Source organism: Peromyscus maniculatus, chromosome 1 (genome assembly GCF_049852395.1).
Source record: "Peromyscus maniculatus bairdii isolate BWxNUB_F1_BW_parent chromosome 1, HU_Pman_BW_mat_3.1, whole genome shotgun sequence".
In the NCBI taxonomy this organism is placed as follows: Eukaryota; Metazoa; Chordata; class Mammalia; order Rodentia; family Cricetidae; genus Peromyscus; species Peromyscus maniculatus.
In genome coordinates this window covers 199,638,558-199,664,278 of record NC_134852.1, presented here as the reverse complement: position 1 = coordinate 199,664,278, position 25,721 = coordinate 199,638,558, and the positions used below count along the sequence as shown (strand labels likewise).

The window sequence follows — 25,721 nt, the reverse complement described above, 5'->3', positions numbered from 1 at the left end:
GTTTCCTTCTCTCCAGTACCTAGAGCACAAAGCACTCTGAGACAGAATTCTAATGTAAACTCTACTTACTATACTCCTTTTAAATAAATGCACAATGATCAGGACTGGGGCAAAGGAGCTCAGGAGTAGACAACTTGCCCAACATGCGCAAGGTCCTAGGTTCGATCCCCAGCACCAGAACAAAACAAAATCCAGTATCAAATACCTTTTTCCATCCTTAATCACTGGCACAGACTCCTTAAGGACAAGTCATAAAAGCATTTCAATGTCAAATACTAAATGTCATGCTGCAAAAGAAGCCTGAGGTGGTAGAGACTCTTTAACAAGTTCAACTTCTAAAAGTGACATCAAAGAGAAACAAACTAGAAAATATCTGCTGCAAATGAGGCTCAATCTTCCCAAAGATGCTAGAAAGTTTCAGGTCTGTCCAAAGCAGCATACCACTTACATCAAATAAGTTGTCTGGTTCAGCTGCCTGCTGCGAAGGTTTCTCTGCTTTGTGGCTTTTTCTTGTGCCCCCTCGGGGGAAGCTTTCTTCCAGGTTTGCCATGTTTGGGTCTCCCAAAGCTGATGGAAAGAACAATGGGAGCAGTAGCAGGTTTCATAAAGGATGTGATTAATGGGCAAGAGAACCTTCTAGCAATGCACTAAACAAGATTCAAGAGTACGTTATAAATAGTTGATATGCCAGGCTCTTGTTAGTCCATGTCTTTCCAACACTGTATGCCTCAAAACCATAAACGATACACTATGCACTGTCTTCCAGGAAAAAGGCTCAATGTAGTAAACATTCACTTAGTATTAATTATTGTAATTATGTCAGGTGTGTGTGTATACATAAATATATAATACATAAATCCTTACCTCCAAACATACACTATTTAGAAAACAATATGTAAGTAATTTAAAATTCAAATCAAATTATAAATCATAAACAAAAAAGTGACAGGATTCAATAAAGGTGACAAGCTTCATAAGAAAGAGGCTTTTGAGCTGAATGTTAAGTAAGTAGGAAGCCAGGTCTGGTGGTTCATGCCTTTAACTCTAGCACTTGGGAGGCTGAGGCAGGCCTATCTCTGTGAGTTCCAGGCCAGCCAGGGCTACATAATGAGTCCTTGTCTCAAAAATAACTAGTAATAATAAATAGGAATATGATAGGTAGAAAATGTGAAAAAAAACACAGAAACAAGAAAAGCCTGTTTTTCAAAACATAAGCCATTTGACTATCAAACAATTGTTCGAAGGCTTTTCTTTAAAAACTGAGTATTCAAGTAAACCACAGGGAAAATAAAGCATAATAACAAGTTGCATTTTAGAAACAATTTGGGTCTTTGGTGGAAGATAATTTAAAATAAGCAGTTTGTGTTGACATGGTACTTCAGAGACTTGGGGCAGTGACAGAATAACGAACAACATTCTTCAGTCTACAGATTGGACATAAAAAGAAGTGAAGACAAGTAACTCTTAAACTAAGGGCAAGTTTTAAAAACTGAGTGTAAGGATTTAAATGATGTACAGCAGGGAAACCAGGAGAAGGTATAAATGAAGACACAAGACAGGCTGGTTGGTTCTGGGGTACCTGGGAATAAAAAATTATTAACAGAGTGAGGCTGAAAGAAGTGACGGCTGAGAAGAAATTAAGGATTTGGTCTGTTATGGGTGCATGCTTCACAGAAATAGTATAGCCCACGAGGTCTACTTTGCTGGGAATCCAACTCTTAATTCCCATTTTAGACCTGATGAGGCTGAGGCGCCAGAGTCTGGCGATCACGTGTATGAAGGCACTAAGGGTACCTGAAGTGGACAGCCTGGCTTACAGGAACTGCTAACGCAAAGAGGGGCTTGGGTGGGCAGACCACCCATGCCGGTTCAAGGGTGCTCGGCAGGAAGGCCGGAGACCCGGGCCAGGAAGCCGAGGTAGGAGCCATGAGGTCTCCTCCCTCCACGCCTAAGCTGCCGGCTCACCAGCCCCACGGCTCCCGCGCCTGCCTACCTCACAGATCGGTTCGAAGCAATCGCACGCGCAGAGCGCTACGCCAACAGCCCCACGCTTCTCTTCCAAAGCCGTAGGTAGGATCAGTTCTACTTCCGTTATGACGTCCAGTCAGACACGGGCTGGGACAGGAAGTAAGAGGGCGGGACTTTGCGTTACAGCCAATCAACGAGAGGGCCAGTCGCCGCGGCCTGTCCGTCGCATGGGGAGGAGGAGGTGTCTTCCGGTCGGGCCGAGCTGGTAGCTGGGTTTGGTGAAGGACATCAGCTGCGGAATTTGTGATTTGGGCGAAGGTGGGTGAGAAAGGGCTCTCGGCGGCTCGGGCGGGTGCCCTGGCTTCGCAGGGCCGACTAGAATCTGGCTGTTTCCCCCGCCTCGCAGCAGGGAGAAGCCTTCGCTCTGCGGGGAGGGGGACGGTGGGGAATGGGAAAGACGCTGGAGAAAATGAGGGTCGGGGCCTCGAGGTGCATCTGGGACGTCTCAGCACCGCGAGGTTCATGTGCCCCAAGGCTCGCACGGTTCGCGGAGAGCCTTGTGTTCCATTTTCCGTGTGGATTGGGGTGAGACCCGTCGAGGGGGAGCGCCCCAAGGTCATCCGGACGGGGTTGGGCGCGAACTGTGGCTTCTCATCCCATCTCTGGCAGCATTCATGTGTCTCGGCCTAGATGGCCATAACTATTTCTTTCCTCTGGGCTGCGGTCAGGAAGCTAGCTCTTCCTTCACTGCGCGGCAGCCTTTGTCAAAGCCAGAGTAAACGCGGAGTGGCCCTTGCGGTTCTTCAGGCCTGGGCGCGATAAACGGGTTAGAGTCGAGTCTATTCCGGACACGTTCTCAACCTATGGGTCTCGACCCATTTGACAGATTTTTTTTATCTCCAAAAATATTTACATTATGATTCATAACTAACAAAATTACAGTTATGGAGTAGCAATGAAAATAAGTTTATAATTGGGGATCACCACATAAGGAGGAGCTATATTAAAAGGTCGCAGCATTAGGAATCAGTGTAAGGGCTTCTACAAACAACTGTTGCTTGTGGTCCCTGGACGCCTTTGAGTCCTCTTTCCTTTTACTTCTACCTGGTGATCTCACTACTCCAGGTAGGTGTTTGTAAGACAGGAGAATAGCTATCTATATACAGGAACCTTTAATGAAACACCCATTTCACAGGGAGAGGGTATTAATATGTATACAGTGTTCTGTCTCCATGTTTGCCTGCAGGCCAGAAGAGGGCACCAGATCTCATTACAGATGGTTGTGAGCCACCATGTGGGTGCTGGGAATTGAACTTAGCACCTCTGGAAGAGCAGTCCTAACCTCTTAACCTCTGAGCCATCTCTCCAGCCCCCTGCTTAGTCTTTAATGAGCTGCTGTTTAACAATAATAAATTTTTAAAAAAAATTAAAACACAGTTTCACAAGTACTAGTCTTAGGTGATCTTTTCACCATTGTGTGTCTCTAAACTTGCATGTGATTTCAAGGAGAGCACATTTTAGTTCATTTATTCCTGTTGCCAGGTGTGAATGGCTTATGCCTTTAGTCCCAAAGCTGGCAGTCAAATCTCTGAGTTCTAGGCCATCCTGGTCTATGTAGTAAGTTCAAGCCATCTGGCACCACATATTGAAACCCTATCTTTTAAAAAATAAAAATATCCCATAAAGGCCAGTGTTAACAAAAAGGTTCCTGGTCATTGCCCTAAAACAATATTCGGTTTGTTGTAAGGTGCAGACCTATATGCTTGAAGCCACCTTAATATGACCACTGTTTGCTGGTGGGGTGGTGGTGCACGCTTTTAATCCCAGCACTCAAGAGGCAGAGGTAGGCGGATCTCTGAGTTCAAGGCCAGCCTGGTCTATAGAGCATGTCCCAGGTCAGCCAGGCTACACAGAGAAACCCTGCCTTGAAAAACCAGATAATACTGTTGTTATCTCACCAGCAACATCGCTGCTCTCCCTCCATCTAAGCTTCTGGCATGTTCTCCTTTAAGACCCCACCAGTTCTTATGCCATTTCTTTGTTCTGAAGTCAGAATTAGTTGTCTTTGGAATACATGTAGAATGAAACTTAAAGCGCCTCACTATTGCCCAATTATGCCCATAACAGAGGTTATCAGTTCATGAGTTTTTGTAAGGTTTCTCAGGAGAACCTACTTCATAACTTTAAAAAATGTATCATGAAATGAATGGAAAAGAATGCTTTAGTAGGTTTAGTAGAGAAACTTGACAAACATGGAGGGGGTTTTTTTGTTCGTTTTTTAATGGTGTTTTTCCTGCTTTGGCTAGATTGGCCAAGGTCTGTGAAAGGGACCCAGAGAAGTTTAGATTTCCTTCACTGTCCCAGTAGCCATTCTGAAAATGTTCAAACTTAAGGTCTGAAAATTTGTTGGGTAATCTTTGAGCATGAGTGCTTCTGAATCCCTTTGAGTGGTAAACAAAGAAATGCCAGTTTCTATAGCAACAACACCCTTATTGTTCTCTCCTACTTCCATTTCGCCTGAGCCAGCCAGTCTACCAATCTTGCCTGGACCTTGAACAGCTAGTCCAAGTTGTCACTAGGATCTGTGGTTTGGTCATAGTAGATAGGCAGTCATACCTACAAAGCTTTGAATGGTTTTGAATTCTGCTGTGGCGTTCTGAATTTGTGTCTGCTGTTTAAGTTAGCAAATAATTTGTCATTTTACTGTATTTTTCATCCTTTTCCCTCACTGTCCCCTCCATCCACCCCACCTGACTCTTCATGGTCCCCTACTTCCAGCCAAATAGTGCCCCCCATCTCCTTTCACACGTATTAAATTGCTTGTTTTCCTCTCTCTCCCCACACCCTTAACACAGACGTATATATACATATATGCGTATATATTTAAATCTAGGGTCAATGTACAAGAGAAGACATTGAATTTCTTGTATCCATTCTCCTGCTTGTATAATTTGATTTTTCTTCATGGCTGAATAAAATTACACTATATATGTGCCACATATTCCTTATCTACTCATCTGTTGATAGACATCTAGGCTGGTTTAGTTTTTAGTTATGGTTAATAGTCTAGCGGTAAACATGGATATGAAAGTATCTTTGCAGTGTGTTGATTTAATCTCTCAAGTATATCTTGAGTGGAATAACTGGGTTGTGTGGTAGTTCCGTTTTTAATTTTTTGAGACTCCTTCACACTGACGTCCATAGTGGCTGTACCAGTTCACATTGCTACCAGCAGTGTGTAAGGATCCTCTTTCCTAGGACACCCAGAATTAGAATTGATTTTTAATATTTATCATCACTTGGGGCCTTCTTCCATGGTACACAGATCTGTACACAGTTTCCTCAATAGCAGTCATTTATTAGTCCGTGTTGAATTATTTCTGGTCTTTCCACTTTCGTCAACAGTGTTAGTGTTCAGTGACGATTTGTGAACCATATATTTCTGCCTTCTGATATTTCTGAAAAGGTAAATTTTTGGAGAGGAAATGGGCCAGCTAGATATAATTTAATAGACACTCTAAATGTTTGTTGTTCTAGCTTACAGTCCACAAAGTGTTAAACCCCAGTTTTAATACAGCGGATTGTAAGTTATCTATGCTAGTTTGATAGTTCAATATTGGTTTTACATTTCTTTTTTTTTTCTTCTTGAGAGACAGGGCCTCCTGTTTAGCACACCTGGCCTGGAAGTTGCCATATAGATGAGGCTGGCCTGAAACTCACAGAAATCAGCCTGTCTCAGCCTCCCTAGTGCCGGGATTAAAGGCCTGTGCCACACCAGGCTGATCTTAGATTTCTTTGTGAGGTTGACTCCATTTTACACTTCCTTTCCTTTATATGTCTCTTTCCAAAGACAAGTAAAATATTGGCCAGTTTTCTTCAGGAGTTTTTGGCTCCATTGTTTACACTCAATTCCTTTATCTGTTTGGATATAAGGGGTGACTGATAGAGTATCATCAGGAAATGCGCTGTCTCTCATGAAAGCCCTAAGGTGATTTATAGTAAGAAAAACTGGGATAACATGTTACTCTGTTCATTTGGGGTTTACTATCAGAGAGCTTGAAAACATGACAAGCTCCAGCTTTCAGCTGCTCTTAAAAGGGACTTAATGCAGTGTTTACTGTAACACTGGATGGATAGCGAACATGAAGCTGTACTGAGTCAGAGGACAGAGCTAACGACAGTTCTTTTCTCTTCCTACGCTGAGCACTTAACTGTTGTGGGGGTTTAGAGAGCAGTGGTGAAGGTCTGCTAAGTCCTCACTAGCTAAGCTAAGCTTCCCCCCAGCTCCACTCCTGCAGTGTCAGCTGAACCACGGAGGTGACATGGGTTTCAAACTGCAAGAACTTTATTTCCTTATAAATTGCACCCAAATCAATATTGTTACTTTTTTTTTTTAAAGATAGAAGCCATGGCTGGTCCAGAAAGTGATGGCCAATTCCAGTTCACTGGTATTAAAAAGTATTTCAACTCTTACACTCTCACAGGTAGAATGAATGTAAGTAGTAATTACATCTTTAAGCATTTATATCTTAAAATAATAGAGATGTGACAGCTTTCATTTACATCTTTCTTTTTTTCTCAGTGTGTACTAGCCACATATGGAGGCATTGCTTTGTTGGTCTTATACTTCAAGTTAAGGCCTAAAAAAACCCCAGCTGTGAAGGCAACATAAATGGTAAGGAATTACCACTTAAGTTTGTAACTTAGCCATTTGGTGTTAAGCTGTTTTCTTGACTTATAAAAATAAACTGTTGGCACTCTGAAATGTATTGCATGCCTGAAAGCAGACACTGGGTATAATGTACACCTGTAAGCTCAACAGTAGGGACAGGGGCAGGAGGATTGCAAGTTCAAGAGCAGCTTGTGCTACATAGCAAGACATGTAGGAAAACAAGGAGCCGGGTGTAGTGTCTCATACCTGTAATCCCTGCAACACTGGGGAGGGTGAAGCAGGAGGATCACTGTGAGTTTGAGTCTGCTCTGACTCAAAAACAAAAATCCCACCAAAGAAAGGCATGGGCAGTGGTGGTGCACGCCTTTAATCCCAGCACTGGGGAGGCAGAGCCAGGAGGCTCTGTGAGTTCAAGGCCAGCCTGGTCTACAGAGTGAGATCCAGGAAAGGCGCTAAAGCTACACAGAGAAACCCTGTCTCGAAAAACCAAAAAAAAAAAAAAGAAGAAGAAGAAAGAAAGGAATTACAACAGTATGGTTTTGAGCTTGGAGTGTTGTCCATGTGTTTCCTTAGGCTTAAGTGCTTTCCCAGAGAATTATGGGACACTTAGCTTTGTAAGAGGGTTTGTCTTTTACCTTAGCCAGTGTAGTCTGATTTTTGCTAAATTGGTATGTTAAAAAAATTCTCTTAGTTTTACTGAAGTATTATTTGTCTCTTAACACAGTTCGATGACCTGTATATTTACTTTTGGGAGCTTATACCCTTGCACTCACGTGCCGTGACACTGGTGTGGAAGGATGTGGACAACTCTGGGGAGCTGGTTCTCTACCTTGTTGAGGCAGGTCTCTCATTTCTGCTGCCCTGCTGCACTGTGCATTCCCAGTTATCTGGCGTGCACACTTACAAGCTGATTAGCCTGCCCCTCCCCATGTCTACGTAAGCATGCTGGAGTTACAAGTGCGCCACTGCAGTTGGCTTTATTTTTGTTGAGCATAAATTCTTGGGGTCAAACTCGCATCTTTCATGGTCTCCCCAGCTCAACTATAATTTTCTTATGTAATTTAGTTTTGGTTGGGTTTTGTTTAGGTTTTGAGACAGTCTTGCTATAGCTCAAATGGTTTCACAGTTGTGGCAATTCCTCTTCAACCTGCTGAGTTTTGGGATTACAGGCATGTGCTACCATGCCCAGAGCAGCCTGGAGAGGGGCTCAGTTGTTAAGGTTCTGCAAGAATTGTAAGAATAGATTTCTTGTCCTTCTGCCAGGTAGTTCACAACTCTGTAACTCCAGGCTAAAACCCTTTTCTGGACTCTGATACATAAACACACATAACTAAAAACAAAGTCTTTAAAAAAGAAAAAAGGAATACATGTGAAACTTATGGTACTGGGGATCAAACCCAGGGCCTTAGCAGATGCTAAGCTACTCTGCCCAAGTGACAGCTCCAACCCAAACCAACCTTGAGCATATGAAGTTGCAGATATTTGCTGGGTTTTGGTAGCTTTACATTTTCATGAATACTGGATCTCCCCCACCTCCCACAGTAAGCCCCTTTAAGATTTTCTTACAGTCCCCTTCGATCTATCCAGTAGTCAGTACATGTGTTGGCAGCAACTGTGCAGAAAGCCAGAAGGCTAGAGATGATCTAATTCTGTCTTCACTTACTTTTGTTCTGCTCTTAAGAACTTTACTCATCTTAAATCCATTAAATTTAGGGGACTGTGTAGTTCAGTCTATGCCTATTCCTTTTGGGTACTTTGCCCAGTTTTCTGCTTGAAGTTATTCCTAACTTTGGAGAGGTGGTAGTATCCCCATCAAAACTGTATCTTGAAAACTAAGTAACAGACATGTATCATACCTATTTATATATTTGCCCTCCTGACTCTTTGAGAATCTGGTGAATTTACATTGTATTTGGGGGATTTGTGAGAACAACTGATTGTCATGAAAATAGAGTGGAACACATTCGTGTCAAACTGTTTTTGCTTTTTTATAGGATTTTGAAATGTCTGACCTCATCTGTTAGTCCCATGCCTGAAGAAGCTGATGTCAACTCATCATGTAATACTCAATTTGTACAATAAATTATGAACCTGGAAAAGCTCGTTGTCTTTATTTACAAGATATCAAAAATATAAAACTGTACAAAATGCAACAAAGGCAAAAACTGGCAGTGACTTGGTCTAAATCTCTTAGTTTTCCAAAGCAAGGCTCAGTACTGGAGGTAAGCAACTGAAATGTCTGTCTGACTTCAAGTGTACTAGGTTGTATGCAGCCATGTCAGTTGAAGTAGAATATGGGATCTAAATCTCTTCACCTGGCTTGGAGAGTGTTTGCACTCAGAACTCACAAGGTAGGAATTGAGATGTCGGTGGATGGTTGGTACTTGTAGATCTTAGGAACTGTAGTCCCTACCCAGTTACATACATTCCACTAGTCATGGTGAAGGAAAGCATGTTAGTGGGTCGTTTAACACAATGCTTGCGTGCCGTACAGTAACTTCATTTTACAGCAGACACACACATGCTCATAGAATTCTTTAGCTACTCAAGATGGTACTATATTTCTTAATTTGAATCTTGAAGCAGAATAAATTGTTTAAATCAAATTGATTTCCGTTCTAAACATAATAAATTAAAATAGCATTTGAACAGAAAGATGCATAGTTTCCACACAATCCAAAGCACCATAAATGTCCCCTCCATGAACATAATACCTCTTATTCAACTAACGGAAATTAGTTAAATGTGGTTGCTATAGAAACGTGGAACTGTCCTATTCAGATTTTCCAAGCAGCATACTCCCAGATCCATGTAGACAAAAACATTCTTTGTAGCTTAAATACTAATCACTGAGGTATTTGCTTTTAGTCTCCCTTTTCCAAACAGTAGCTTCCAAAAGGTCTCTAATACCGCTGGTTTATTGCGGACTGTAAGCTCCTGCAGCTAGAACCAAGTTTCTTCGAGTAAAATGTAGGTGTACAACTGGTGTTGATTTGGTCATATATGTACCCAATAATAACTCCTGGGAATTCTCAGGTAGATTTATATGCCCAGTGGCTGTAGTAAAGTCATCAGTCTCTAAATCTTCAAATGCTTTGATGGCATCCCATAACCGGACTGTATTATCCATTGAACCTAAAAAAGCCAAAGAAAATGTTAGTGTGTTATCTGTCACATCTAGAGTCTGACGTTTTCCACGTATACTTTGTGTCTACCTTGTATTTTTTTTTTTTTAATGAAAACTAAACCTTTACCCCAAAGCCATTAAAATTTACCTGATGCCAAAATTTCACCATCTCTACTAAACCTAAGTGAACACACTGTATCAGTGTGGCCTTTTAATTCTCCAACCATTAAGCCATGTCCAATATCCCAAAGAAGGACTCTGCCATCTGTCGCTCCTGTAGCCAGGAATCTCCCATTGGGAGAAAATGTCAAGGAATGAATTGGTCCCTAGAAAAGAGCAAAATAGGGTTAAGTACATCTGATAAGGCCAAGACAGAACTGTAGTTAAGTGACATGAATGTTACTTTAAAAGTATGTATGCTACTTGTTAAATATTTTGACTTCCAGAGCATCCATGTGTGCTGGAGTAATGGAGGTGTGAGATACCTTGTGTCCAGTGAAGATCCTTACACAGTTACCATTGAGGACGTCCCAGAGCCTCACAGTTCTGTCTGCAGAGCCCGTAGCAACATAGTTGGAATTTGGATGAAATCTAGTGCAATTCACATCAGCAAGATGGCCAGCAAATATCCTTAAAGGCTGATAGTGATCTGTAGCCCAAAGCCTTTGTTAAGTTAATGGAAAATGAGAGATAATATCAATTAATTGAAATAAAATTTAACCCAAAATATAAATTATATCCAGGTGAAAGTCAATTCGAAATGATTCCTTCTTGCCAATTAACTGAAGATAACAGAAAGACTGGGCCTAACATTTTGGGTTTTTTTTGTTTGTTTGTTTGTTTGAGACAAGGTTTCACATAGCCCAAGCTGCTTTGAACTCATTGTCCTGTTTCCACATTACAGAGTGCTGGTAGGTTTGGGTTTGTTTTATTTTGAGACAGGGTCTCACTATGTAGCCTTGGCTGTCCTGGAACTCGATATGCAGATCAGGCTGGTCTTGAACTCCTAGATCCCCGTACCTTAGCCTTCCACGTGCTACGACTGAAGGCATGTGCCACCATGCCCTGCTCTAGAGCACTAGGAGTCCTGGCACGGAAATCGTTGTTTGTTGTTTGGCTTTTCAAGACAGGGTTTCTCTGTGTAGCACTGGCTGTCTTAGAACTCACTCTGTAGACCAGGCTGGCCTCGAACTCACAGATCTGCCCTGCCTCCCAAGTACTTAATTTATTTCTATTTTATGTGCATTGGTGTTTTGCCTACATGCATGACTCTGAGGGTGTCGGATCCCCTGAAACTGGAGTGACAGACAGTTGTGAGCTGCCCTTTGGGTGCTAGGAAGTGAACCTGGGTCCTCTGGAAGGGCAGTTAAGGCTCTAAATCTCTGAGCCATCTCTCCAGCTGGCATGTAAATTCTATGATTCTTTGTAGACCCACCTTCCTTTCCACTCCTAATGCACAGAAAATCATTTTCCTGTGGTTTGGACAACCATACATAGAATTATGTCAATGGGAACTTAGGGACAACAGGAGACAGAGATGCTCTGACATGTGGGGACCATGTTATATATTACATTAAAGCAGGACCCTTGGTGTATACATAATGGGTAATACTCTCCTCATACTCATTTCAAACTACAGCTGTAAATACTTATCTTCTCAAAAAGTTAATCCCAAATAGCATGAAAATGAGATTTCCTGGACTTTGTATTCCCAACAAGAAACAGTTAATGTTAGTGAGTAAACCCCATTAGATCATAGTGTTCTTACCTAGCTACTCGGTCATGGCCTCCTGACACAAAATAATATCCATAAGGAGAAAACTGTGTGTCCCATACTGGGTAGTTGTGTCCTTTATATCCCACCAAGCAAGTAAACGTCTGAAGGCTCCAGAGTCTAACAGTTCCGTCCTCTGAAGAGGAGAGCAGATAGTTCCTGAAGAGAGGAGGTGATATGTTTGATTTCCAGAGTAACGTGGTTACCTGTCCAAGTTTCTTCTCATTCTCACATTTTAGCAAGTGGCATACACCCAGGTATATCTCAGTGTATGTGCACACACATGCACGTGGAGATGCGCACATAGTGCTGAGGACTGAACCTAGGGTCTTGCACATGACAGGCAGGAATTCTACCACTGAACTATACATCCTTAGTCCCCTCACCTGTGTGTGTGGTATGAGGGATGCATGGGCATATTCAGGTGTCTTCCTTGAGCAATCTCTCAGATGAACCCAGAGCTTGCCAGTTTTCTCCATTGATCCCATCTCCAGCTCCAGAATACTGGGATTACAGGAGGGCTGCCATGCCAGTCCAGCATTTATGTGGGTGCTGGGGATCCAAAGTCTGGTCTTCACACTTGTATGACAAGCACTTGACCCACTGAGCCATCTCACCCCGCCTCTATTTATACTTAGAACTCACTGTAGACACCAAGAGCTAAAAGTACTAAACTGTGAAGTGAAATACTGTTATACTATATCCTAAACACCTACTATATAAAGCTAATTATTTAAATAAATAAATAAATAAATAAGTAAATAAAAACTATAGCGACTATGGGGAGGGGGTCACAGTACTTTAGAAAAGAAAAAATAGTAAATAGTGTGATGGCTCATGTGTAATCTCAGAATTTGGGAGACTGAGGCAGGAGGCATGCTGCAAATTCAAGGCCAGGCTAGGCAATAGCATGAGATCCTGTTTCAAAACACCAAAAAAGTAATTGAGAATAACAAAAAGTATGGTTACCGAGACAGTCTGAGAAATGAGATATATCAATTTTGGATGCTATTTTCAATCTGCATGGGCTACATTAAAAAAAAAAAAAGGAGTGGAGTGTAGCTCAGTAGTAGACTACATGCCTAGCACTCAACCAGGACATTACTCACATGCAGAATGCTAATATTCTACCTTTCTCAGGGAAAAATACAAAAGCCAACTGTTTTCACTGAAATCAGATGTTTTCTTCAAGTAAAATGTACCATCTGGCTAAATCCTATTAAATATATATATATATTTTTTTAATTCTCAAGATCTCACAAATGCAATGAAAATTTTGGTGGTTGAAAACTACTGTCTATCCAAGTAGAATACAGATGATAATATGGATGAAAATACCCCTTCCCAGTCATTTTTGCAGTAAGTTAGAAATGGAAATCAAAAAAATACCTAAACACATATAGTTCTGTTTTTTCAAAACATGTTCTGGCTGTGCTGCCCAGCTGAGCCTGAACCACAGTCCTCTCCCGCAACCTCCAGAGAAGCTGGGATGACATCACTTCCCCCCATACCCACTCTCCTCACTCTTCCCATCACAGAAAGTCAGTGCTTCAGTGTGAGGGTTTGTGTTACATTTTACAAAGTGTCACAAGAACAATCCAAGAACCAAGGGATTCAACCTCTGTTAGAGGGTTATTCAAAGATAAAGCTAAAATTGGAAACCAGTGAGCCCTGAATGTGCATCTTGATTCTGTAAATTTAGTATATACTTAGTTGCTATTTTATATATCAGTACCCCAAGATAAATTAGCAAATGGTAAGATTCTAAAAGATACTGGACTACAGGCAATCATGATGTTTTTCTAAAAAGTGTCTAGGCATTTGCATTTTATTTCCAGCAGTTAACTTTTAAATCTCAATACTGTTTATCAGTATTTAATTTTGTTTGTATTTTACCTATCCGGACTGAAGCTGGCTCCATAGACAGGCCCACTGTGACCATACAAAATCTTCAACTCACTTGCAGTTTTCTCATCCATGATTCTTTCTAAGACATCATCTGATTCTTTGTCTATAAGACTAAGATCTAAAAAGGTCCAGAAATATTATTTTAGGTGCGTTCATTAAAATACTTTAAGGCAACCCCATCATAGCTCAGAACTAACATTTCAACATTTCTTCCTATGCACCAATCACTATGCTAAGGCTTCAAAGTCAAAGTCAGTGATACAGTCCCTTGTACAGAATAAAATGAGCCTTCAAAGAGTTAATAATCATCTACCAGAACACATAGTTACTCAGTATGAGAACCAGGACTGATTCTTTAGTTTCCTACAATCTACATTTCGTAAAAATCTGAAAACAATTTAAATGTATTGTTAAGGAAAAATAGCAGCAAAATGCTTTACAAATCCTGACCTTATTAGAGGTTTGGGTTTTTGTTTTTGTTTTGCAGTGTTTTGCATGCATGTAGATGAATGTACCACATGCACGTGCTGAGCCCCTGGAACTGGAGTGCTGCCTGGTTGTGAGTCACCAAGGTGGTAGGAATCTAACCCAGGTCCTCTGCAACAAGTCAATGCTTTCCACCGCTGAGTCCTCACTATCCAGCCTCTTGTTCTGATTTTTGAGACAGTCTTCACTATGCAGCTCAGTCTGCTTTGAACTTAGGGTGATCCATTTGCCTCAGCACTTGGGTGTATCGATGTGGATTTGAAGCATGGATGACACACACACACACACACACACACACACACACACACACACACACACACACACGTCAGGAAAACTTGCAGGACCCTCCAGCCCTCACTAAGGTTTTCTTAAAATTTACAGGCAAATAATCATCAGATATTAGTTTTAACTTTACAGAGTTATCTGACAAGGACTGGAGAGTTGGCTCAGTGGATAAGAGCATTTCTTGTTCTTGTAAAAGACTCAGGTTTGATTCCCAGCACTTACATGGAGGTTCATCACCTCCTCAGGCACCAGGCACACAGGTGGTACACAGACCTACATTCAGACAAAACATTTATTTGCATAAAATAATAAAAACAAATCTTAAAGTCTGGCGGTAGTAGCTCACATCTTTAATCTCAGCACTCCAGGAGGCAGAGACAGGCAGATCTCTGAGTTCAAGGCCAGCCTGGTCTACAGAGCAAGTTCCAGGACAGCCAGGGCTGTTATACAGAGAAACCCTGTCTTGAAACCCCCCCACCCCCCACCCCCACAAAAAAAGGGTTGTCTGACCTAATAATTCCTTCATTCTACACATGAGACAACTGAGGGCCAACTGGTTAATCATTGTCATCCCTGTGGCTCTTTCATTATTGGAAATATCATCTTGGTTTAGTGTTTGTTTTAAGACTGTTAGTATCTAAGTTTTGCATGCTGGCCTTGAATTTGCTCTGCAGTCCAGGCAGTCCTTGAACTCACTCTTATTTTAAATTATTTAGTGTATATGATTATGTGGATACACACAAGTCAGAAGACAACTTTTGGAAGACAGTTCTCTCCCACATATGGGTTCCAGGAATCAAACTCAGGTCATCAGGCTCAGCAGCAAGTGCCTTATCATGATGAGCCATCTCACCTGCCCAGTTCTTGAATTCTCAATCCTCCTGTTTCATACTCCTATATAGATTATAATCACAGACCTATACCACCAAGGACAGCTGAGAATGTTTCCCTTGCAAAGATCACAACTTTTGTCTACATTCCATAGAATGAAACTGGAATAGACTAATTTCAAGTTTACACCAATAAGTCATCTCAGTTACCTGATGCTTGTTTGACACTACGAAGCTTTTTAGGTGTCACAGACCACACTCTGACAGTTGAATCTGCAAATCCTCCAGCAATCAGACTGGAATCATCAGTGACATCTACTGCAGTGAGGCCCTGACAGTATGAAAAAAAATTGGTATCTGAACACATGAACATACAAGCAAGGTTAAATGCACACCTGTATAATATATAACTATACAAATACATATACATATATACACATACATATATGTATTTACATGAATAATAATTAACAAGAGACCATTATATGGGGGACACAGGAGGAGTTGAGGGAGAGATGGAGGGGCAGTAGAGATATACATGTAGTGTTCATGGATGAAGTTCTCAAAAAAAGTACATAGAACTAAAGACTATCTAAATTAAATTCTGTTGCAGAATATCTGCTTAACTATGCAAAGATGTGTTGCATTTGTTTAACTATGTAAAGATGTGTTGAATTTTTTATTTTGTGGAATATTTGTTTAATTATGTAAAGATGTGTTACTGTTTTACTTTGCCTGCCTAAGGCATCTGATAGATCTAATAAAAAGCTGAACAGCCAATAGCAAAGGAGGAGGTATAGGCAGGACTTCCAGGCAGGGAGAGAGGGGGTAAGGGCGAAATGCCAGGGAAATGGCCAGGGGCCAAAAGGAAGCAGGAAAGTAGGGCATACATACAGAATGAAAAAAAGGTAAAAAAGCCCCTAGGCAAAATGTAGATGAATAGAAACAGGTTAAATTAAATTAAAAGAGCCAGTGGGACAAGCCTAAGCTAAGACCGAGCATTCATAATTAATAGTAAGTCTCCATGTGTTTATTTGGGAGCTGGTTAGCAGCCCAAAGAAAATTCCAACTACAACATTCTCCAATAAATCCACTGTCTGACGGCAAACATGAAGAGCATGTTATCACTCGCTTTTTGCACTCTATTTGGAGTTCATAAAAGGAAGTAAATGTAAATAATTTTTTATTTTACTAGATGTATCCTCAGTAGTCTAGTATAAGAAGTCAACAAAAACATTTAGAATTAATTAAAAATGCCAACTTTATATTAATACTTAAACCAAGTTCAAAAGGTGAACCAGCTGAGCTCCCTCAAAGGTTAGTACTTCAGTCAATCATCAAGGGCCAAGTATAAGCAGGATTCTGACTCTCACAAGCTGCTAAAGGCTTTTAAACTCAGACGTCTATCCTGACCAGTGTCATTTCTTTTTTTTAGGTTTGTTTTTTTAAGACAGGATCTCTCTATTTTGTAGCCCTGGTGGTCCTAGAACTTGTTATGGAGACCATGCTGCCCTTGAACGCATAGAGATCCACCTGACTCTGCCTAGAATGCTGGGCTCAAAGGCACACACCACCATACTGGCTTTCCTTTGTTTTTAAATTAAATAATGCCAAGAGTTTAAATAATAAAATTCCACTTTGGTTGCTTTCTCTCAATAGCAAATCACCAGTTTATCCAACTCTTCTGGAAGAAATTATCCAATTATTTTACTAACCTGGTAAGCATTAAGGAATGTATAAAAACAAATGGAGGGTAAGCAGTCGGGCCCAAGGCGCACGCGTTTGGTGGTTTCTTTCATATTCATTATTTTGTCCAGTCTGTCTGAATCTTTCCACTCGGGAAGAGGGATCCTGTAAGAGAAAACAGGCTAGGAATCACTCTTTGGATAGTAATAAACTCAGCCCTCTACAGAAGGCTGTTACAACAGCCTTCACCTCCATGTAAGTTTCTTCCCCACCTGTTTTGAGGGGGGGCATTGGGATCCTGTTTTTTGCTTTTAGATCCAATACTATCCTTTTTAGGCTTCTTCTTTTTAGGTTTTCCTTCTTCATTCTCTCCTTCTTCATCCTCATCATCCAGAGGCACCTCAATTTCTGGTTCTTTTAATAAACCAAAAAATACCTGCAAGTCAAAGGAATCAACGTTTTTTAAATTAACTTTTCTTCAATGTGTTTGGTTAAATCATTTCTCTTTTTAGGCTCTCTTGCAGCTATAACATAATTCTAACCAAGAGATATTCATAGAAGTATACCACAAATAGTTTTAATTAGAAATAAAAGGCCAAGCTGAGTGTGGTGGCATATGCTTTTAATCCCAGCACTTGGGAGGCAGAGGCAGGTGGATCTCTGAGTTCAATGGCAGCGTGGTCTACATAACAAGTTCCAGGACAGCCAGGGCTACACACAGAAAAACTCTGTCTCAAAAAAACCAAAAAAAAAAAAAAGTTAAAATAAAAAAACCAAAATAAATAAATAAATTAATTAATTAAAACAACAAAAAGGCAAACAAGCCCACCTGTCATCCTGGTTTTAAAGAGACTTGGCAGACCTTTTGTTGTGCTCTCTATCTGTCCCTGGATTCAGCTGCAATGGTACCACAGCCATTTGTGAATGTGTGTGTGTGCATACACGCACACTTTAGAACTATTATACCACCCTCACCCCATCCCCACCCCCGGAAAAAAAGAAACCCTTGCTTGTCTCAGCTGCTGTAGTTAGGGTTCTGTTACATGCAACCATCCCCAAACCCTCACATACACTAGCACAACACATTTTAAAAAGTGTAAGGTTATTCCCAAGTTAGCTATAGGAAGAGTGTATAAGTTATGTAATGGAAATTCTATGATTTTCAGTCTACATTAAACAGTTCTTAGATTTACTCCCATACCTTAGATTTGTTAGCTTCTCGTTTAGCCTCTCCTGCAAGACTTCCCACCATGGCATCTATCTGCTGCTTACTACGAGGCATCCCATCAAAGATGTCAATGTAGAGGTGCTCCTGAACTATGTTCCATATCTGATTGTTCTGTTTCTCCTGAAGATGCCGCTTCAAGAGTTGGTACGAGTCACGGGAAATACGAAGAACAAATTTACTTGTTCGAAAGTCCAGCATGGTTTCATTCCCTTTCATGTGCTCCTTTTTGGTAAGACTAGATAATACTCGGAGGTCATCCTGGTAATAACATTCCTGATCTCCATGGAACCTGTTTTAGTGATTTTAAAAAGTTATTTTTCAGTGTGTTTCTCCCTCATACATTTATAAATCATCCCAGAATAATCTGTAATTAATATATAATTATGAGTATATATTTATAATAATGTAACTATATAAATAATCCTGGCCTAGGCTGAAGGATCACTAATACATTTCAAAATGATTATAATTCAGTTTCTAAGCTCACCCTTAAAATGACCAATTTCTCTAATGAAATGTATTATAAACATTTCAAGAGAAAGTTTTGAAACAAAGCAGAGTGAATGAAACATTTGAGTCAAACGTCAGACCCACCACTAGCATGTATTTCTTTTGAAAACCATCTTTGGTAATACATAAAAATGTCAGAACCCTTGCTTTACTGAATTTTGTGCTTTTTCAAAACCCCACTCTTTAAAACATTTTATTATAGAACATTTTAAACACAAACACAGAAGTAGAAAATAATATGCCTTCAGTGTACTTATCACAGCCTCAGAAATAATCAGTACATGGATTCTCATAAGCCTAAACATTTCAATTACATCCTATATTAAGACATATTAAACATCTTTTTTTTTTTTTTTTTTTTAATTTTTTTGAGACAGGGTTTCTCTGTGTAGTTTTGGTACCTGTCCTGGATCTCCCTCTGTAGACCAGGCTTGTCTTGAACTCACAGAGATATGCCTGGCTCTGGCTCCTAAGTGCTGGGGTTAAAGGCATGCACCACCACCACCCAATAAACATCAATATTTTAATATTGATAAATTAAAAAACAAATAATAGTACCAAACAATAAGCATTTTCATAATTTCACTATTCCCAAGGCAATTAAATAAAGTCTTTGACCTTGGTTATAACTTACAAGTTTAAATATACTTTTGTTTTTACAAGTCTTGGCTTGTTTTACCCTCATTTGGGCATGGATGGAACCCTAGTAGACTGTCTGTAATGGGAACAGAGAACCTGGGATAGCCAGCTTCCTACATAAAGATGGTTATCTCAGGAGACTGAAAAAGCAAGAGTGATAACATGACTGCAAAGAAAATTCACTTCTAGAAATTTTGTTGTCAGCTGTGGTGGGGGGGCTGAGCTATAGTACAGATGCTTTTTGCACCTTCAATTAGGAATCCAAGTTTTGTTTTGGTTTGGTTTTTGAGACAAGGTTTCTCTGTGTAACAGTACTGGCTGTCCTGGAACTCACTCTGTAGACCAGGCTGGCCTCAAACTCACAGAGATCCACTTGCCTCTGCCTCTTGAGTGCTGGGATTAAAGGCGTGCGCCACCACCGCTGCCCGCTAGGAATCCAAGTTTAATGAATGAATTCCATAGCTTACGAGTTCTGCTATTCCCCTATCACCACCAACTCTGTTATTTGCTAAGTCCAGGCTTCCAACACTATTGCTTGCCCTGGAGAGCTCCCTTCAGTCAATTCCACACTGCCTCCTTGGCATCTGAAAGGCAATACCTTCCTGGATTTCCTCCTGTTTCTCTACCCTTTTCTTTTTTATATCTTGTACCTGGTTGTTAAATATTGGAGTTCCTCAAACTATGTATGGCTTTAATCCCTCCTCTCCTCTCAGCTTTTCAATGGGGGGGGGGGGGGGCAGGGGTTATATTATATAGGGACAGAGTGACTACTGACTGACCAGTCTTGAGGGTAATGGTTCTTTTTTGGTTTTTTGAGATTGGGTTTCTCTGTGTAGTTCTGACTGTCCTAGAACTCATTCTGTAGACCAGGCTGGCCTCGAACTCAGAGATCCACCTGCCTCTGCCTCCTTAAGTGTCAGGATTAAAGACATGTACCAACATGCTGGGTAAGGTTTTTGGTTCTTAACCGGTTCTTAAAATTAGTCAAAAACACATCTGAATTTGGAACTAAAGATTAGTTCCCTTACTTGACAAATCATGTCCTCTTTTAGGGGTTTCTGTCAGTAAAGGCATCCTTATCTAGATGATAAGACCAGAAACCTGGATTATCAATGATATTTTGCTTCACATCCAACCCATCGAATGTTGAATTAATCTACTTTTCACCTGCATTAGCAGATTCTTGTTTCACAACAGGGATGCTACTAATAAATATATTAGGTAGGACAATTCTCAGCTAAGTAGAACTAGCTATATATCCTGTAATAACTATCCTTCTTCCCTCCTCCCCTACCAGTTATTATGACAAACAAAAATGCCTTGACATATTTGCAAATGGTCAAAGCGAAGGAGGAGTACCACCATTAACAGGCATACTCAGGCTGTGGTGGGTGGACATGCCTACAGGTCTAGCACTCAGAAGGGATAAGCAATCAGATCTTAGCCAGTCTGAGGGCAGCCTGGTCTACAAAGTAAGTTCCAAGCCTGGTAGGGCTATAGGGTAAGATGCTGTCTTAAGAAAAGAACAGGGGCTGGAGAGGTGGCTCAGTGGTTAAGAGCACTGGCTGTTCTTCCAAAGGTCCTGAGTTCAATTCCCAGCAACCACATGGTGGCTCACAACCATCTGTAATGAGATCTGGCACCCTCTTCTGGCACACAGGCAGAACACTGTATACATAAAAAAAGAACAACAAAAAATGCAATTTATGAAATTATCCTCTAATGATGTATAGAGCAGAGATGCCTCACTGTCCAATGCTCATTTTTCCTTTCTTCCTTCATAATAAAACACCTATTAGCTGGGAAAAGATACCTAAGGAAAGACCGTATTCCCTACATTCGTAGCCAGGGATGGTCACTAACTGGAAAGTTAGGAAAAGAAGTATGTGCATCTTCCAGGAATGTGTGCCCTCCTTGCTGACTAAATATTTCTAGGACTGCTTACTGCTAGAGGATCATCTTGTGTCGCACAGTGGAAACTACATGACAAGAACGACAGACTGAGGAAGGCCACATTCCTGGGGATCCAGAATTCACCTATTAGCCTTAAACTTCCTACCCTTACGAGAAAACCAAACTTTCACTGTATGTAAGCCTCTGTTGTTTGAGGTGTCAGTCATTTCAAGTCTAATATAATTCTAACACAGTTTCCTATTGCTTAGAATAAAGTTTTATTTATATCGAGTTTTCAGTGACTTTCAACCAAATCTAATCTCATCCAATACAAATCCCTATTATTCCGATGACAAAAACCCTGAACACAGTGCAAGAACCTGCCTGTCGTTCAGGTCCCAACCAATCTCCCAGCTAATGCTACCAAACCCCACCATTCCTGCTCCAGCAACTGAGTTTCTCTCAGCCTCTGTAACTACTATGCTCCCCCCACACACATGCCTTCCAGATACGGTCTTCTCTTCATCCGGCTAATTCCTAGCCCTTCTTCAGACCTCACTTCAAGCCTGGCTTCCTCTGGAGATCAACCCCCCTACCCTTGTTAGGTTCATATTGCCCAAGACACCTCTCCTTCACAAAGTACCTTCTGCTTTACAGTCTTACATTTGTGTGGTTACAGACGTGTGTGTATACATACATATATAGATAAATAAAAGATGTTAAAATTCACATACTTCTCAAAGAATGATTTTGCTTCATTTTCATGTTGATTATAAACTAGCTCCAAGTACATGTGTACAAACAGAGGATAAAAGAGTTGGGATAGTTCTGCTCGATGGCAGTCCAGAGAACATTCAATGAAGTGTTTCAGTCCACTGTAGTATTCTTCATACATTGTAGGGTCTCCCTGTTGGTTGTAGGCCGACAAGACAGCACTGACATCTGGCTGGTCTTCCACAGCTACACTTCCAACTGTTTAAGAAACGAATGACAACTTTTAAGACAATGACCTTTAAAATTCACCCAGTGAACGTGGGGGGTTTGCTAATGTTCAGAGGAGAGCTATTTTCAAGTTTGTCCCGTTCCTCTCAATCTCTCTTCCCCAACACAATCATGTATCTTTTTAAAAAGTTTGTATTATATCTGTTTATTTTGTGTACATGTGTGAAACTGTGTATGGGGGTTGGGGGAGACAAGCCATTGTGCTCAAGTGGAGCTCAGAGGTTCTCTCCTTCCATAATGGGGGCTTCAGGGATCCCCCTAAGTTTGTCATGCTGAGCCATTCTGCTAGCCCACAATCACATAACCCTTTATGGGGAGTTAGCATGTCTTTAGTTACTTAAGCTGAAAGCCCTTCAGTTTAACTGTATCTTGCGTTTTTTAATTTTCTTATTTGTTTGAGATAGGGTAGGGTTTCTCTGTGTAGCTTTGGAGCCTGTCCTGGAACTCACTCTGTAGACCAGGCTGGCCTTGAACTTACAGAGATGCTCCTGCCTCTGCCTCTGCTTCCCCAGTGCTGGTATTAAAGGCATGTGCCGCCACCACCTGACATTTTTTTTTTTTTTTTTTAAATCTTACATTTTTAAATCATTAACAAGAACAGTCAATACTTTTCCTGGAACTGCCCTATTTTAAAGACAAAGTGTACGTGTAGGTTTGGTACTGGGGCTAAGTGGATAGGACTTGTCTAGCATGCACAAGGCCCTAGGTTCAACCCCCAACACCACCAAATAAATAAATAAATGTGCAAAGCAAAAGAATTATGTTAATCTTCTCTGTGCAAATGGCATACACCACACTCAAGTGCTTTGTATGTCATTCCTGTAATAGATCTAATCCTGTGATACCTTCATATTCAAACATCAAATCACCTCATATAAAATATCAGCATTTCAAGGAAAAGAGGGAACATCCAGAATATAAGACTACAACTCAATTGTATATGCTTAAAGCAATTTCTATAACCAATCATTTCAAGGTAGCAAAGCTGAGTATTTATTTGTAAGATAGCAATACAAAACAATAATGCTTTTTTCAATCAAATCAGAGTTTGGATATTGGAAATTTTAGTAAATTACAATTATAGTGTTATACGATTTTAGGAGTTTTTTGGTGGTTATATATACTCTTTACTGCAAAAATTCTAATTAAAGTTACAATTTTGTAGTCACTCTTATGATGGTCTCTTTTCCTCCTTGGTTTCTCGAGTACGATCTGAAAAATAAGTCAAGCTGGATGGTGGTGGTGCACCCTTTAATACCAGCACTTGGGAGGCAGAGGCAGGCAGATCTTTGTGAGTTCAAGGCCAGCCTGGTCTACAGAGCGAGACCTAGGAAAGGTGCAAAGCTACACAGAGAAACCCTGTCTGGAAAAACCTAAATAAATAAATAAATAAATAAATAAATAAATAAATAAATAAATACAAAAAAAATAAGTCAAGTTTCTGGACATGTGAGAGATATTAGAAAAATAATATAATAACAATATAATTTGTTACAATACATTCACAAAATGTAGAATACAGAAAAGATCCTCCTCAGTTCACACTTTTCTTTACCTATCACTCCCTTCCTCCATAACTGTACTTAAGTGTAGGTTGGCTTTAATCTCACCATAATTCTTCTGCCTCAGCATCCCAAGTGCTGGCATTATAAACATTGACACATTTCTATTTATATACATAAATTACAGTGCCATGTGTTCAAACTTCATGTCTGGCAATGCTCTCACAGATACAGATGAACTTGTTCAGAACCACTAAACTGGATAACTTAATTCAGTATCTACTGATCTCCTTTGAGAACTTATACTAGATGTGAGTTTAAATTTTTTAAATTCGGTGTGTGGGAAGACAACTTTTAGGTAGCTGAGTCTCTCCTTCCACCATGTGGGTTCGGCGAAGCCAACTCAGGTGGTCAGGCATGGTGCCTTCACCTGATGAACCATATACTCTGAGTGTGTGTTTTACAGTATGGATTTTGTGACAACGGTTTCTGGGAGAAAGGTGGAGATGAACTGTCAGGCCTGGATTCAGAAACTAAATTTTTTCAGTACTGGGCATTTTACATTACATCTTAGCCTCATACTAACCTACTTAATAAAAAAAAAAAAAAAAAAAAAACTAGGAAAATGTCTTTAACTGACATCACACAAGGGAATGCAACAGAGATAAAAAGGTCTGCCCCACACCTAGCCGCAAAGTTAGGGTTTTCAAAAGTTAACATACATCAGTACTTCTTAGAAGCCCTTATGGCAGATTCCCAGACTCCACGCCTAGACAGTTTACACCTGAAGTGATGCTCAGGAAGTTGCATCCTCCAAAACACTTAACACCACTTAGCCCACATTCTGAGAAATACTGACTACTATCACTCTGGATGTGTGGTCCAAAGCAAGCCTTCCAGGTCCGTTTTCTTGTCTCAAAGGGAGAGATGAGAACTATGGAACTATGAAAAATCAAGATATAGAAAGTACTTGCAGTAATAGTATGGTAGTGTAACAGTACTATATTAGTGTTCGTGCGAACCCAGCCAAGCAAGGTTCATAAATCTAATTAAGAGTAAAAACACCGAAAGCCTAAGGTCCCCGATTTCTGTCAAGCCCGGCTCCCGGCACCTCCCCTCGGCTCCACAGCTCTGCTCAGCCTCTGGCTGGAACTGACAGCTCAGAAGAGGGTTTGACTGCGCAGCCGGCGCCGTAGAGAAAGGGGCGGGCATGTGGCCCTAGAGGCGGGCCCAGGAAATTCAAAACAAGCCCGCAGAGGTGCAGGCCTGCCAGCCCTTGCCTTCCCGGCTAGCTCCCCTTCACGCCGGCGCTCCTTTCCCGGGACCCCGCGATTCACCTTTTCCTGGAGCCACAGGACCTGAGGATGAACCTGAGAACACTGTGGCCACCGAAGCGCCGGTGCCCGGAGGGTCAGGGGCCGCAGAGCCGGGGACTGAAGCGGTGACCCGGCTGAGAAGCGCGCTAGCCGCCTCCGTGCCGGCCCCGTCCAACTCTCCCGGAGCTCCGGAGCCCGCCACTGCCTCCTCCAGCAGCCGGGCCTCGCGGCGCAGTGCCTCTTCGGCCTCGCGGAGGTTGCTCTGCCGTAGGAACTGCAGCACAGCCAGAAGAGTCTGTCGGTCGTGGGGAGCGCCGGCCTCCGTGGGAGCGGCGGGCACCGCGGCCGCCCCCGCCGGGGCAGCGGCAGAGACGGCCACCCCAGGCTTGGGGGTCCCGCCATCCCCGCCGGCCGCCGTCGCCACCGCCGCCACATTCCCGCCGCCGCCGTTGGGGCCGTTGTTGGGAGTGCCGCCGCTACCCTCGCCTGCGCCGTCGCCAGCCGGCGGAGGTAGCAGCGTCGGCGGTCCCTCCGGCTCTAGCTTGACCGCCACCTCCGTCTGCTCCTCCGCCAGCGCCGCCATCTTGCGGCTGAGCCACCTCGCGCCGTCAAGCGTGACTGCGTTTTCGCCACATGGAGGGCGGGGTAGAGCGTTTCACGACATCTGGGGCAGACCATTTACGGCAGGAGGAGGAGCTAGCATGGAGAAAAAGGAATGAGATTGAGCAACTTTCAAAACTGAGTGTAAGGCACGCAGGAAGTGGGAGTTGGTTACCGTCTCTATTACATATGCCTGATAATTACCGTTTATTGCAGGCAGACTATAGTCAGGCATTGAAGTAGACGTTTCACATTATACGAGTTCTTTTAATTCAGCGATTGAGGAGGTGCTGAT

At 41.6% G+C, this 25,721-nt stretch overlaps 3 protein-coding genes across 4 annotated transcripts in view; 1 reads left to right on the top strand and 2 right to left on the bottom strand.

Moving 5' to 3' along the window:
* Pdcd11 (programmed cell death 11) overlaps positions 1–2,168 on the bottom strand; it is a 47,326-nt gene extending 45,158 nt beyond the window's left edge. Inside the window, exons 1-2 of the mRNA XM_006983321.4 lie at positions 1,994–2,168; positions 449–567 (exon numbers count right to left, since the gene is read on the bottom strand). Of these exons, the coding sequence (XP_006983383.1) occupies positions 449–550 (102 nt within the window). The 5' untranslated portion in view covers positions 551–567; positions 1,994–2,168. The remainder of the gene's footprint in view (positions 1–448; positions 568–1,993) is intronic.
* Positions 2,152–8,739, top strand: Atp5mk (ATP synthase membrane subunit k). Of its 2 annotated transcripts, none has more exons than XM_006983323.3 (4): positions 2,152–2,286; positions 6,372–6,463; positions 6,551–6,643; positions 8,635–8,739. In XM_006983323.3, exons 2-3 carry the CDS (start codon positions 6,377–6,379, stop codon positions 6,638–6,640), a joined length of 177 nt encoding a protein of 58 aa, XP_006983385.1. In that variant the 5' UTR covers positions 2,152–2,286; positions 6,372–6,376; the 3' UTR covers positions 6,641–6,643; positions 8,635–8,739. The 2 variants fall into 2 exon arrangements, with proteins under 2 accessions (XP_006983385.1, XP_006983386.1); XM_006983324.4 differs by having other exon boundaries at positions 2,153–2,286; positions 6,368–6,463.
* Positions 8,737–25,453, bottom strand: Taf5 (TATA-box binding protein associated factor 5). Its single transcript, XM_006983322.4, has 11 exons — positions 24,848–25,453; positions 21,741–21,978; positions 17,938–18,253; positions 17,009–17,172; positions 16,766–16,901; positions 15,261–15,381; positions 13,438–13,567; positions 11,536–11,700; positions 10,253–10,430; positions 9,916–10,093; positions 8,737–9,775 (listed from the first exon to the last, which is right to left on the bottom strand). Exons 1-11 carry the CDS (start codon positions 25,407–25,409, stop codon positions 9,558–9,560), a joined length of 2,406 nt encoding a protein of 801 aa, XP_006983384.1. The 5' UTR covers positions 25,410–25,453; the 3' UTR covers positions 8,737–9,557.
* Positions 25,454–25,721: the final 268 nt, after the last annotated feature.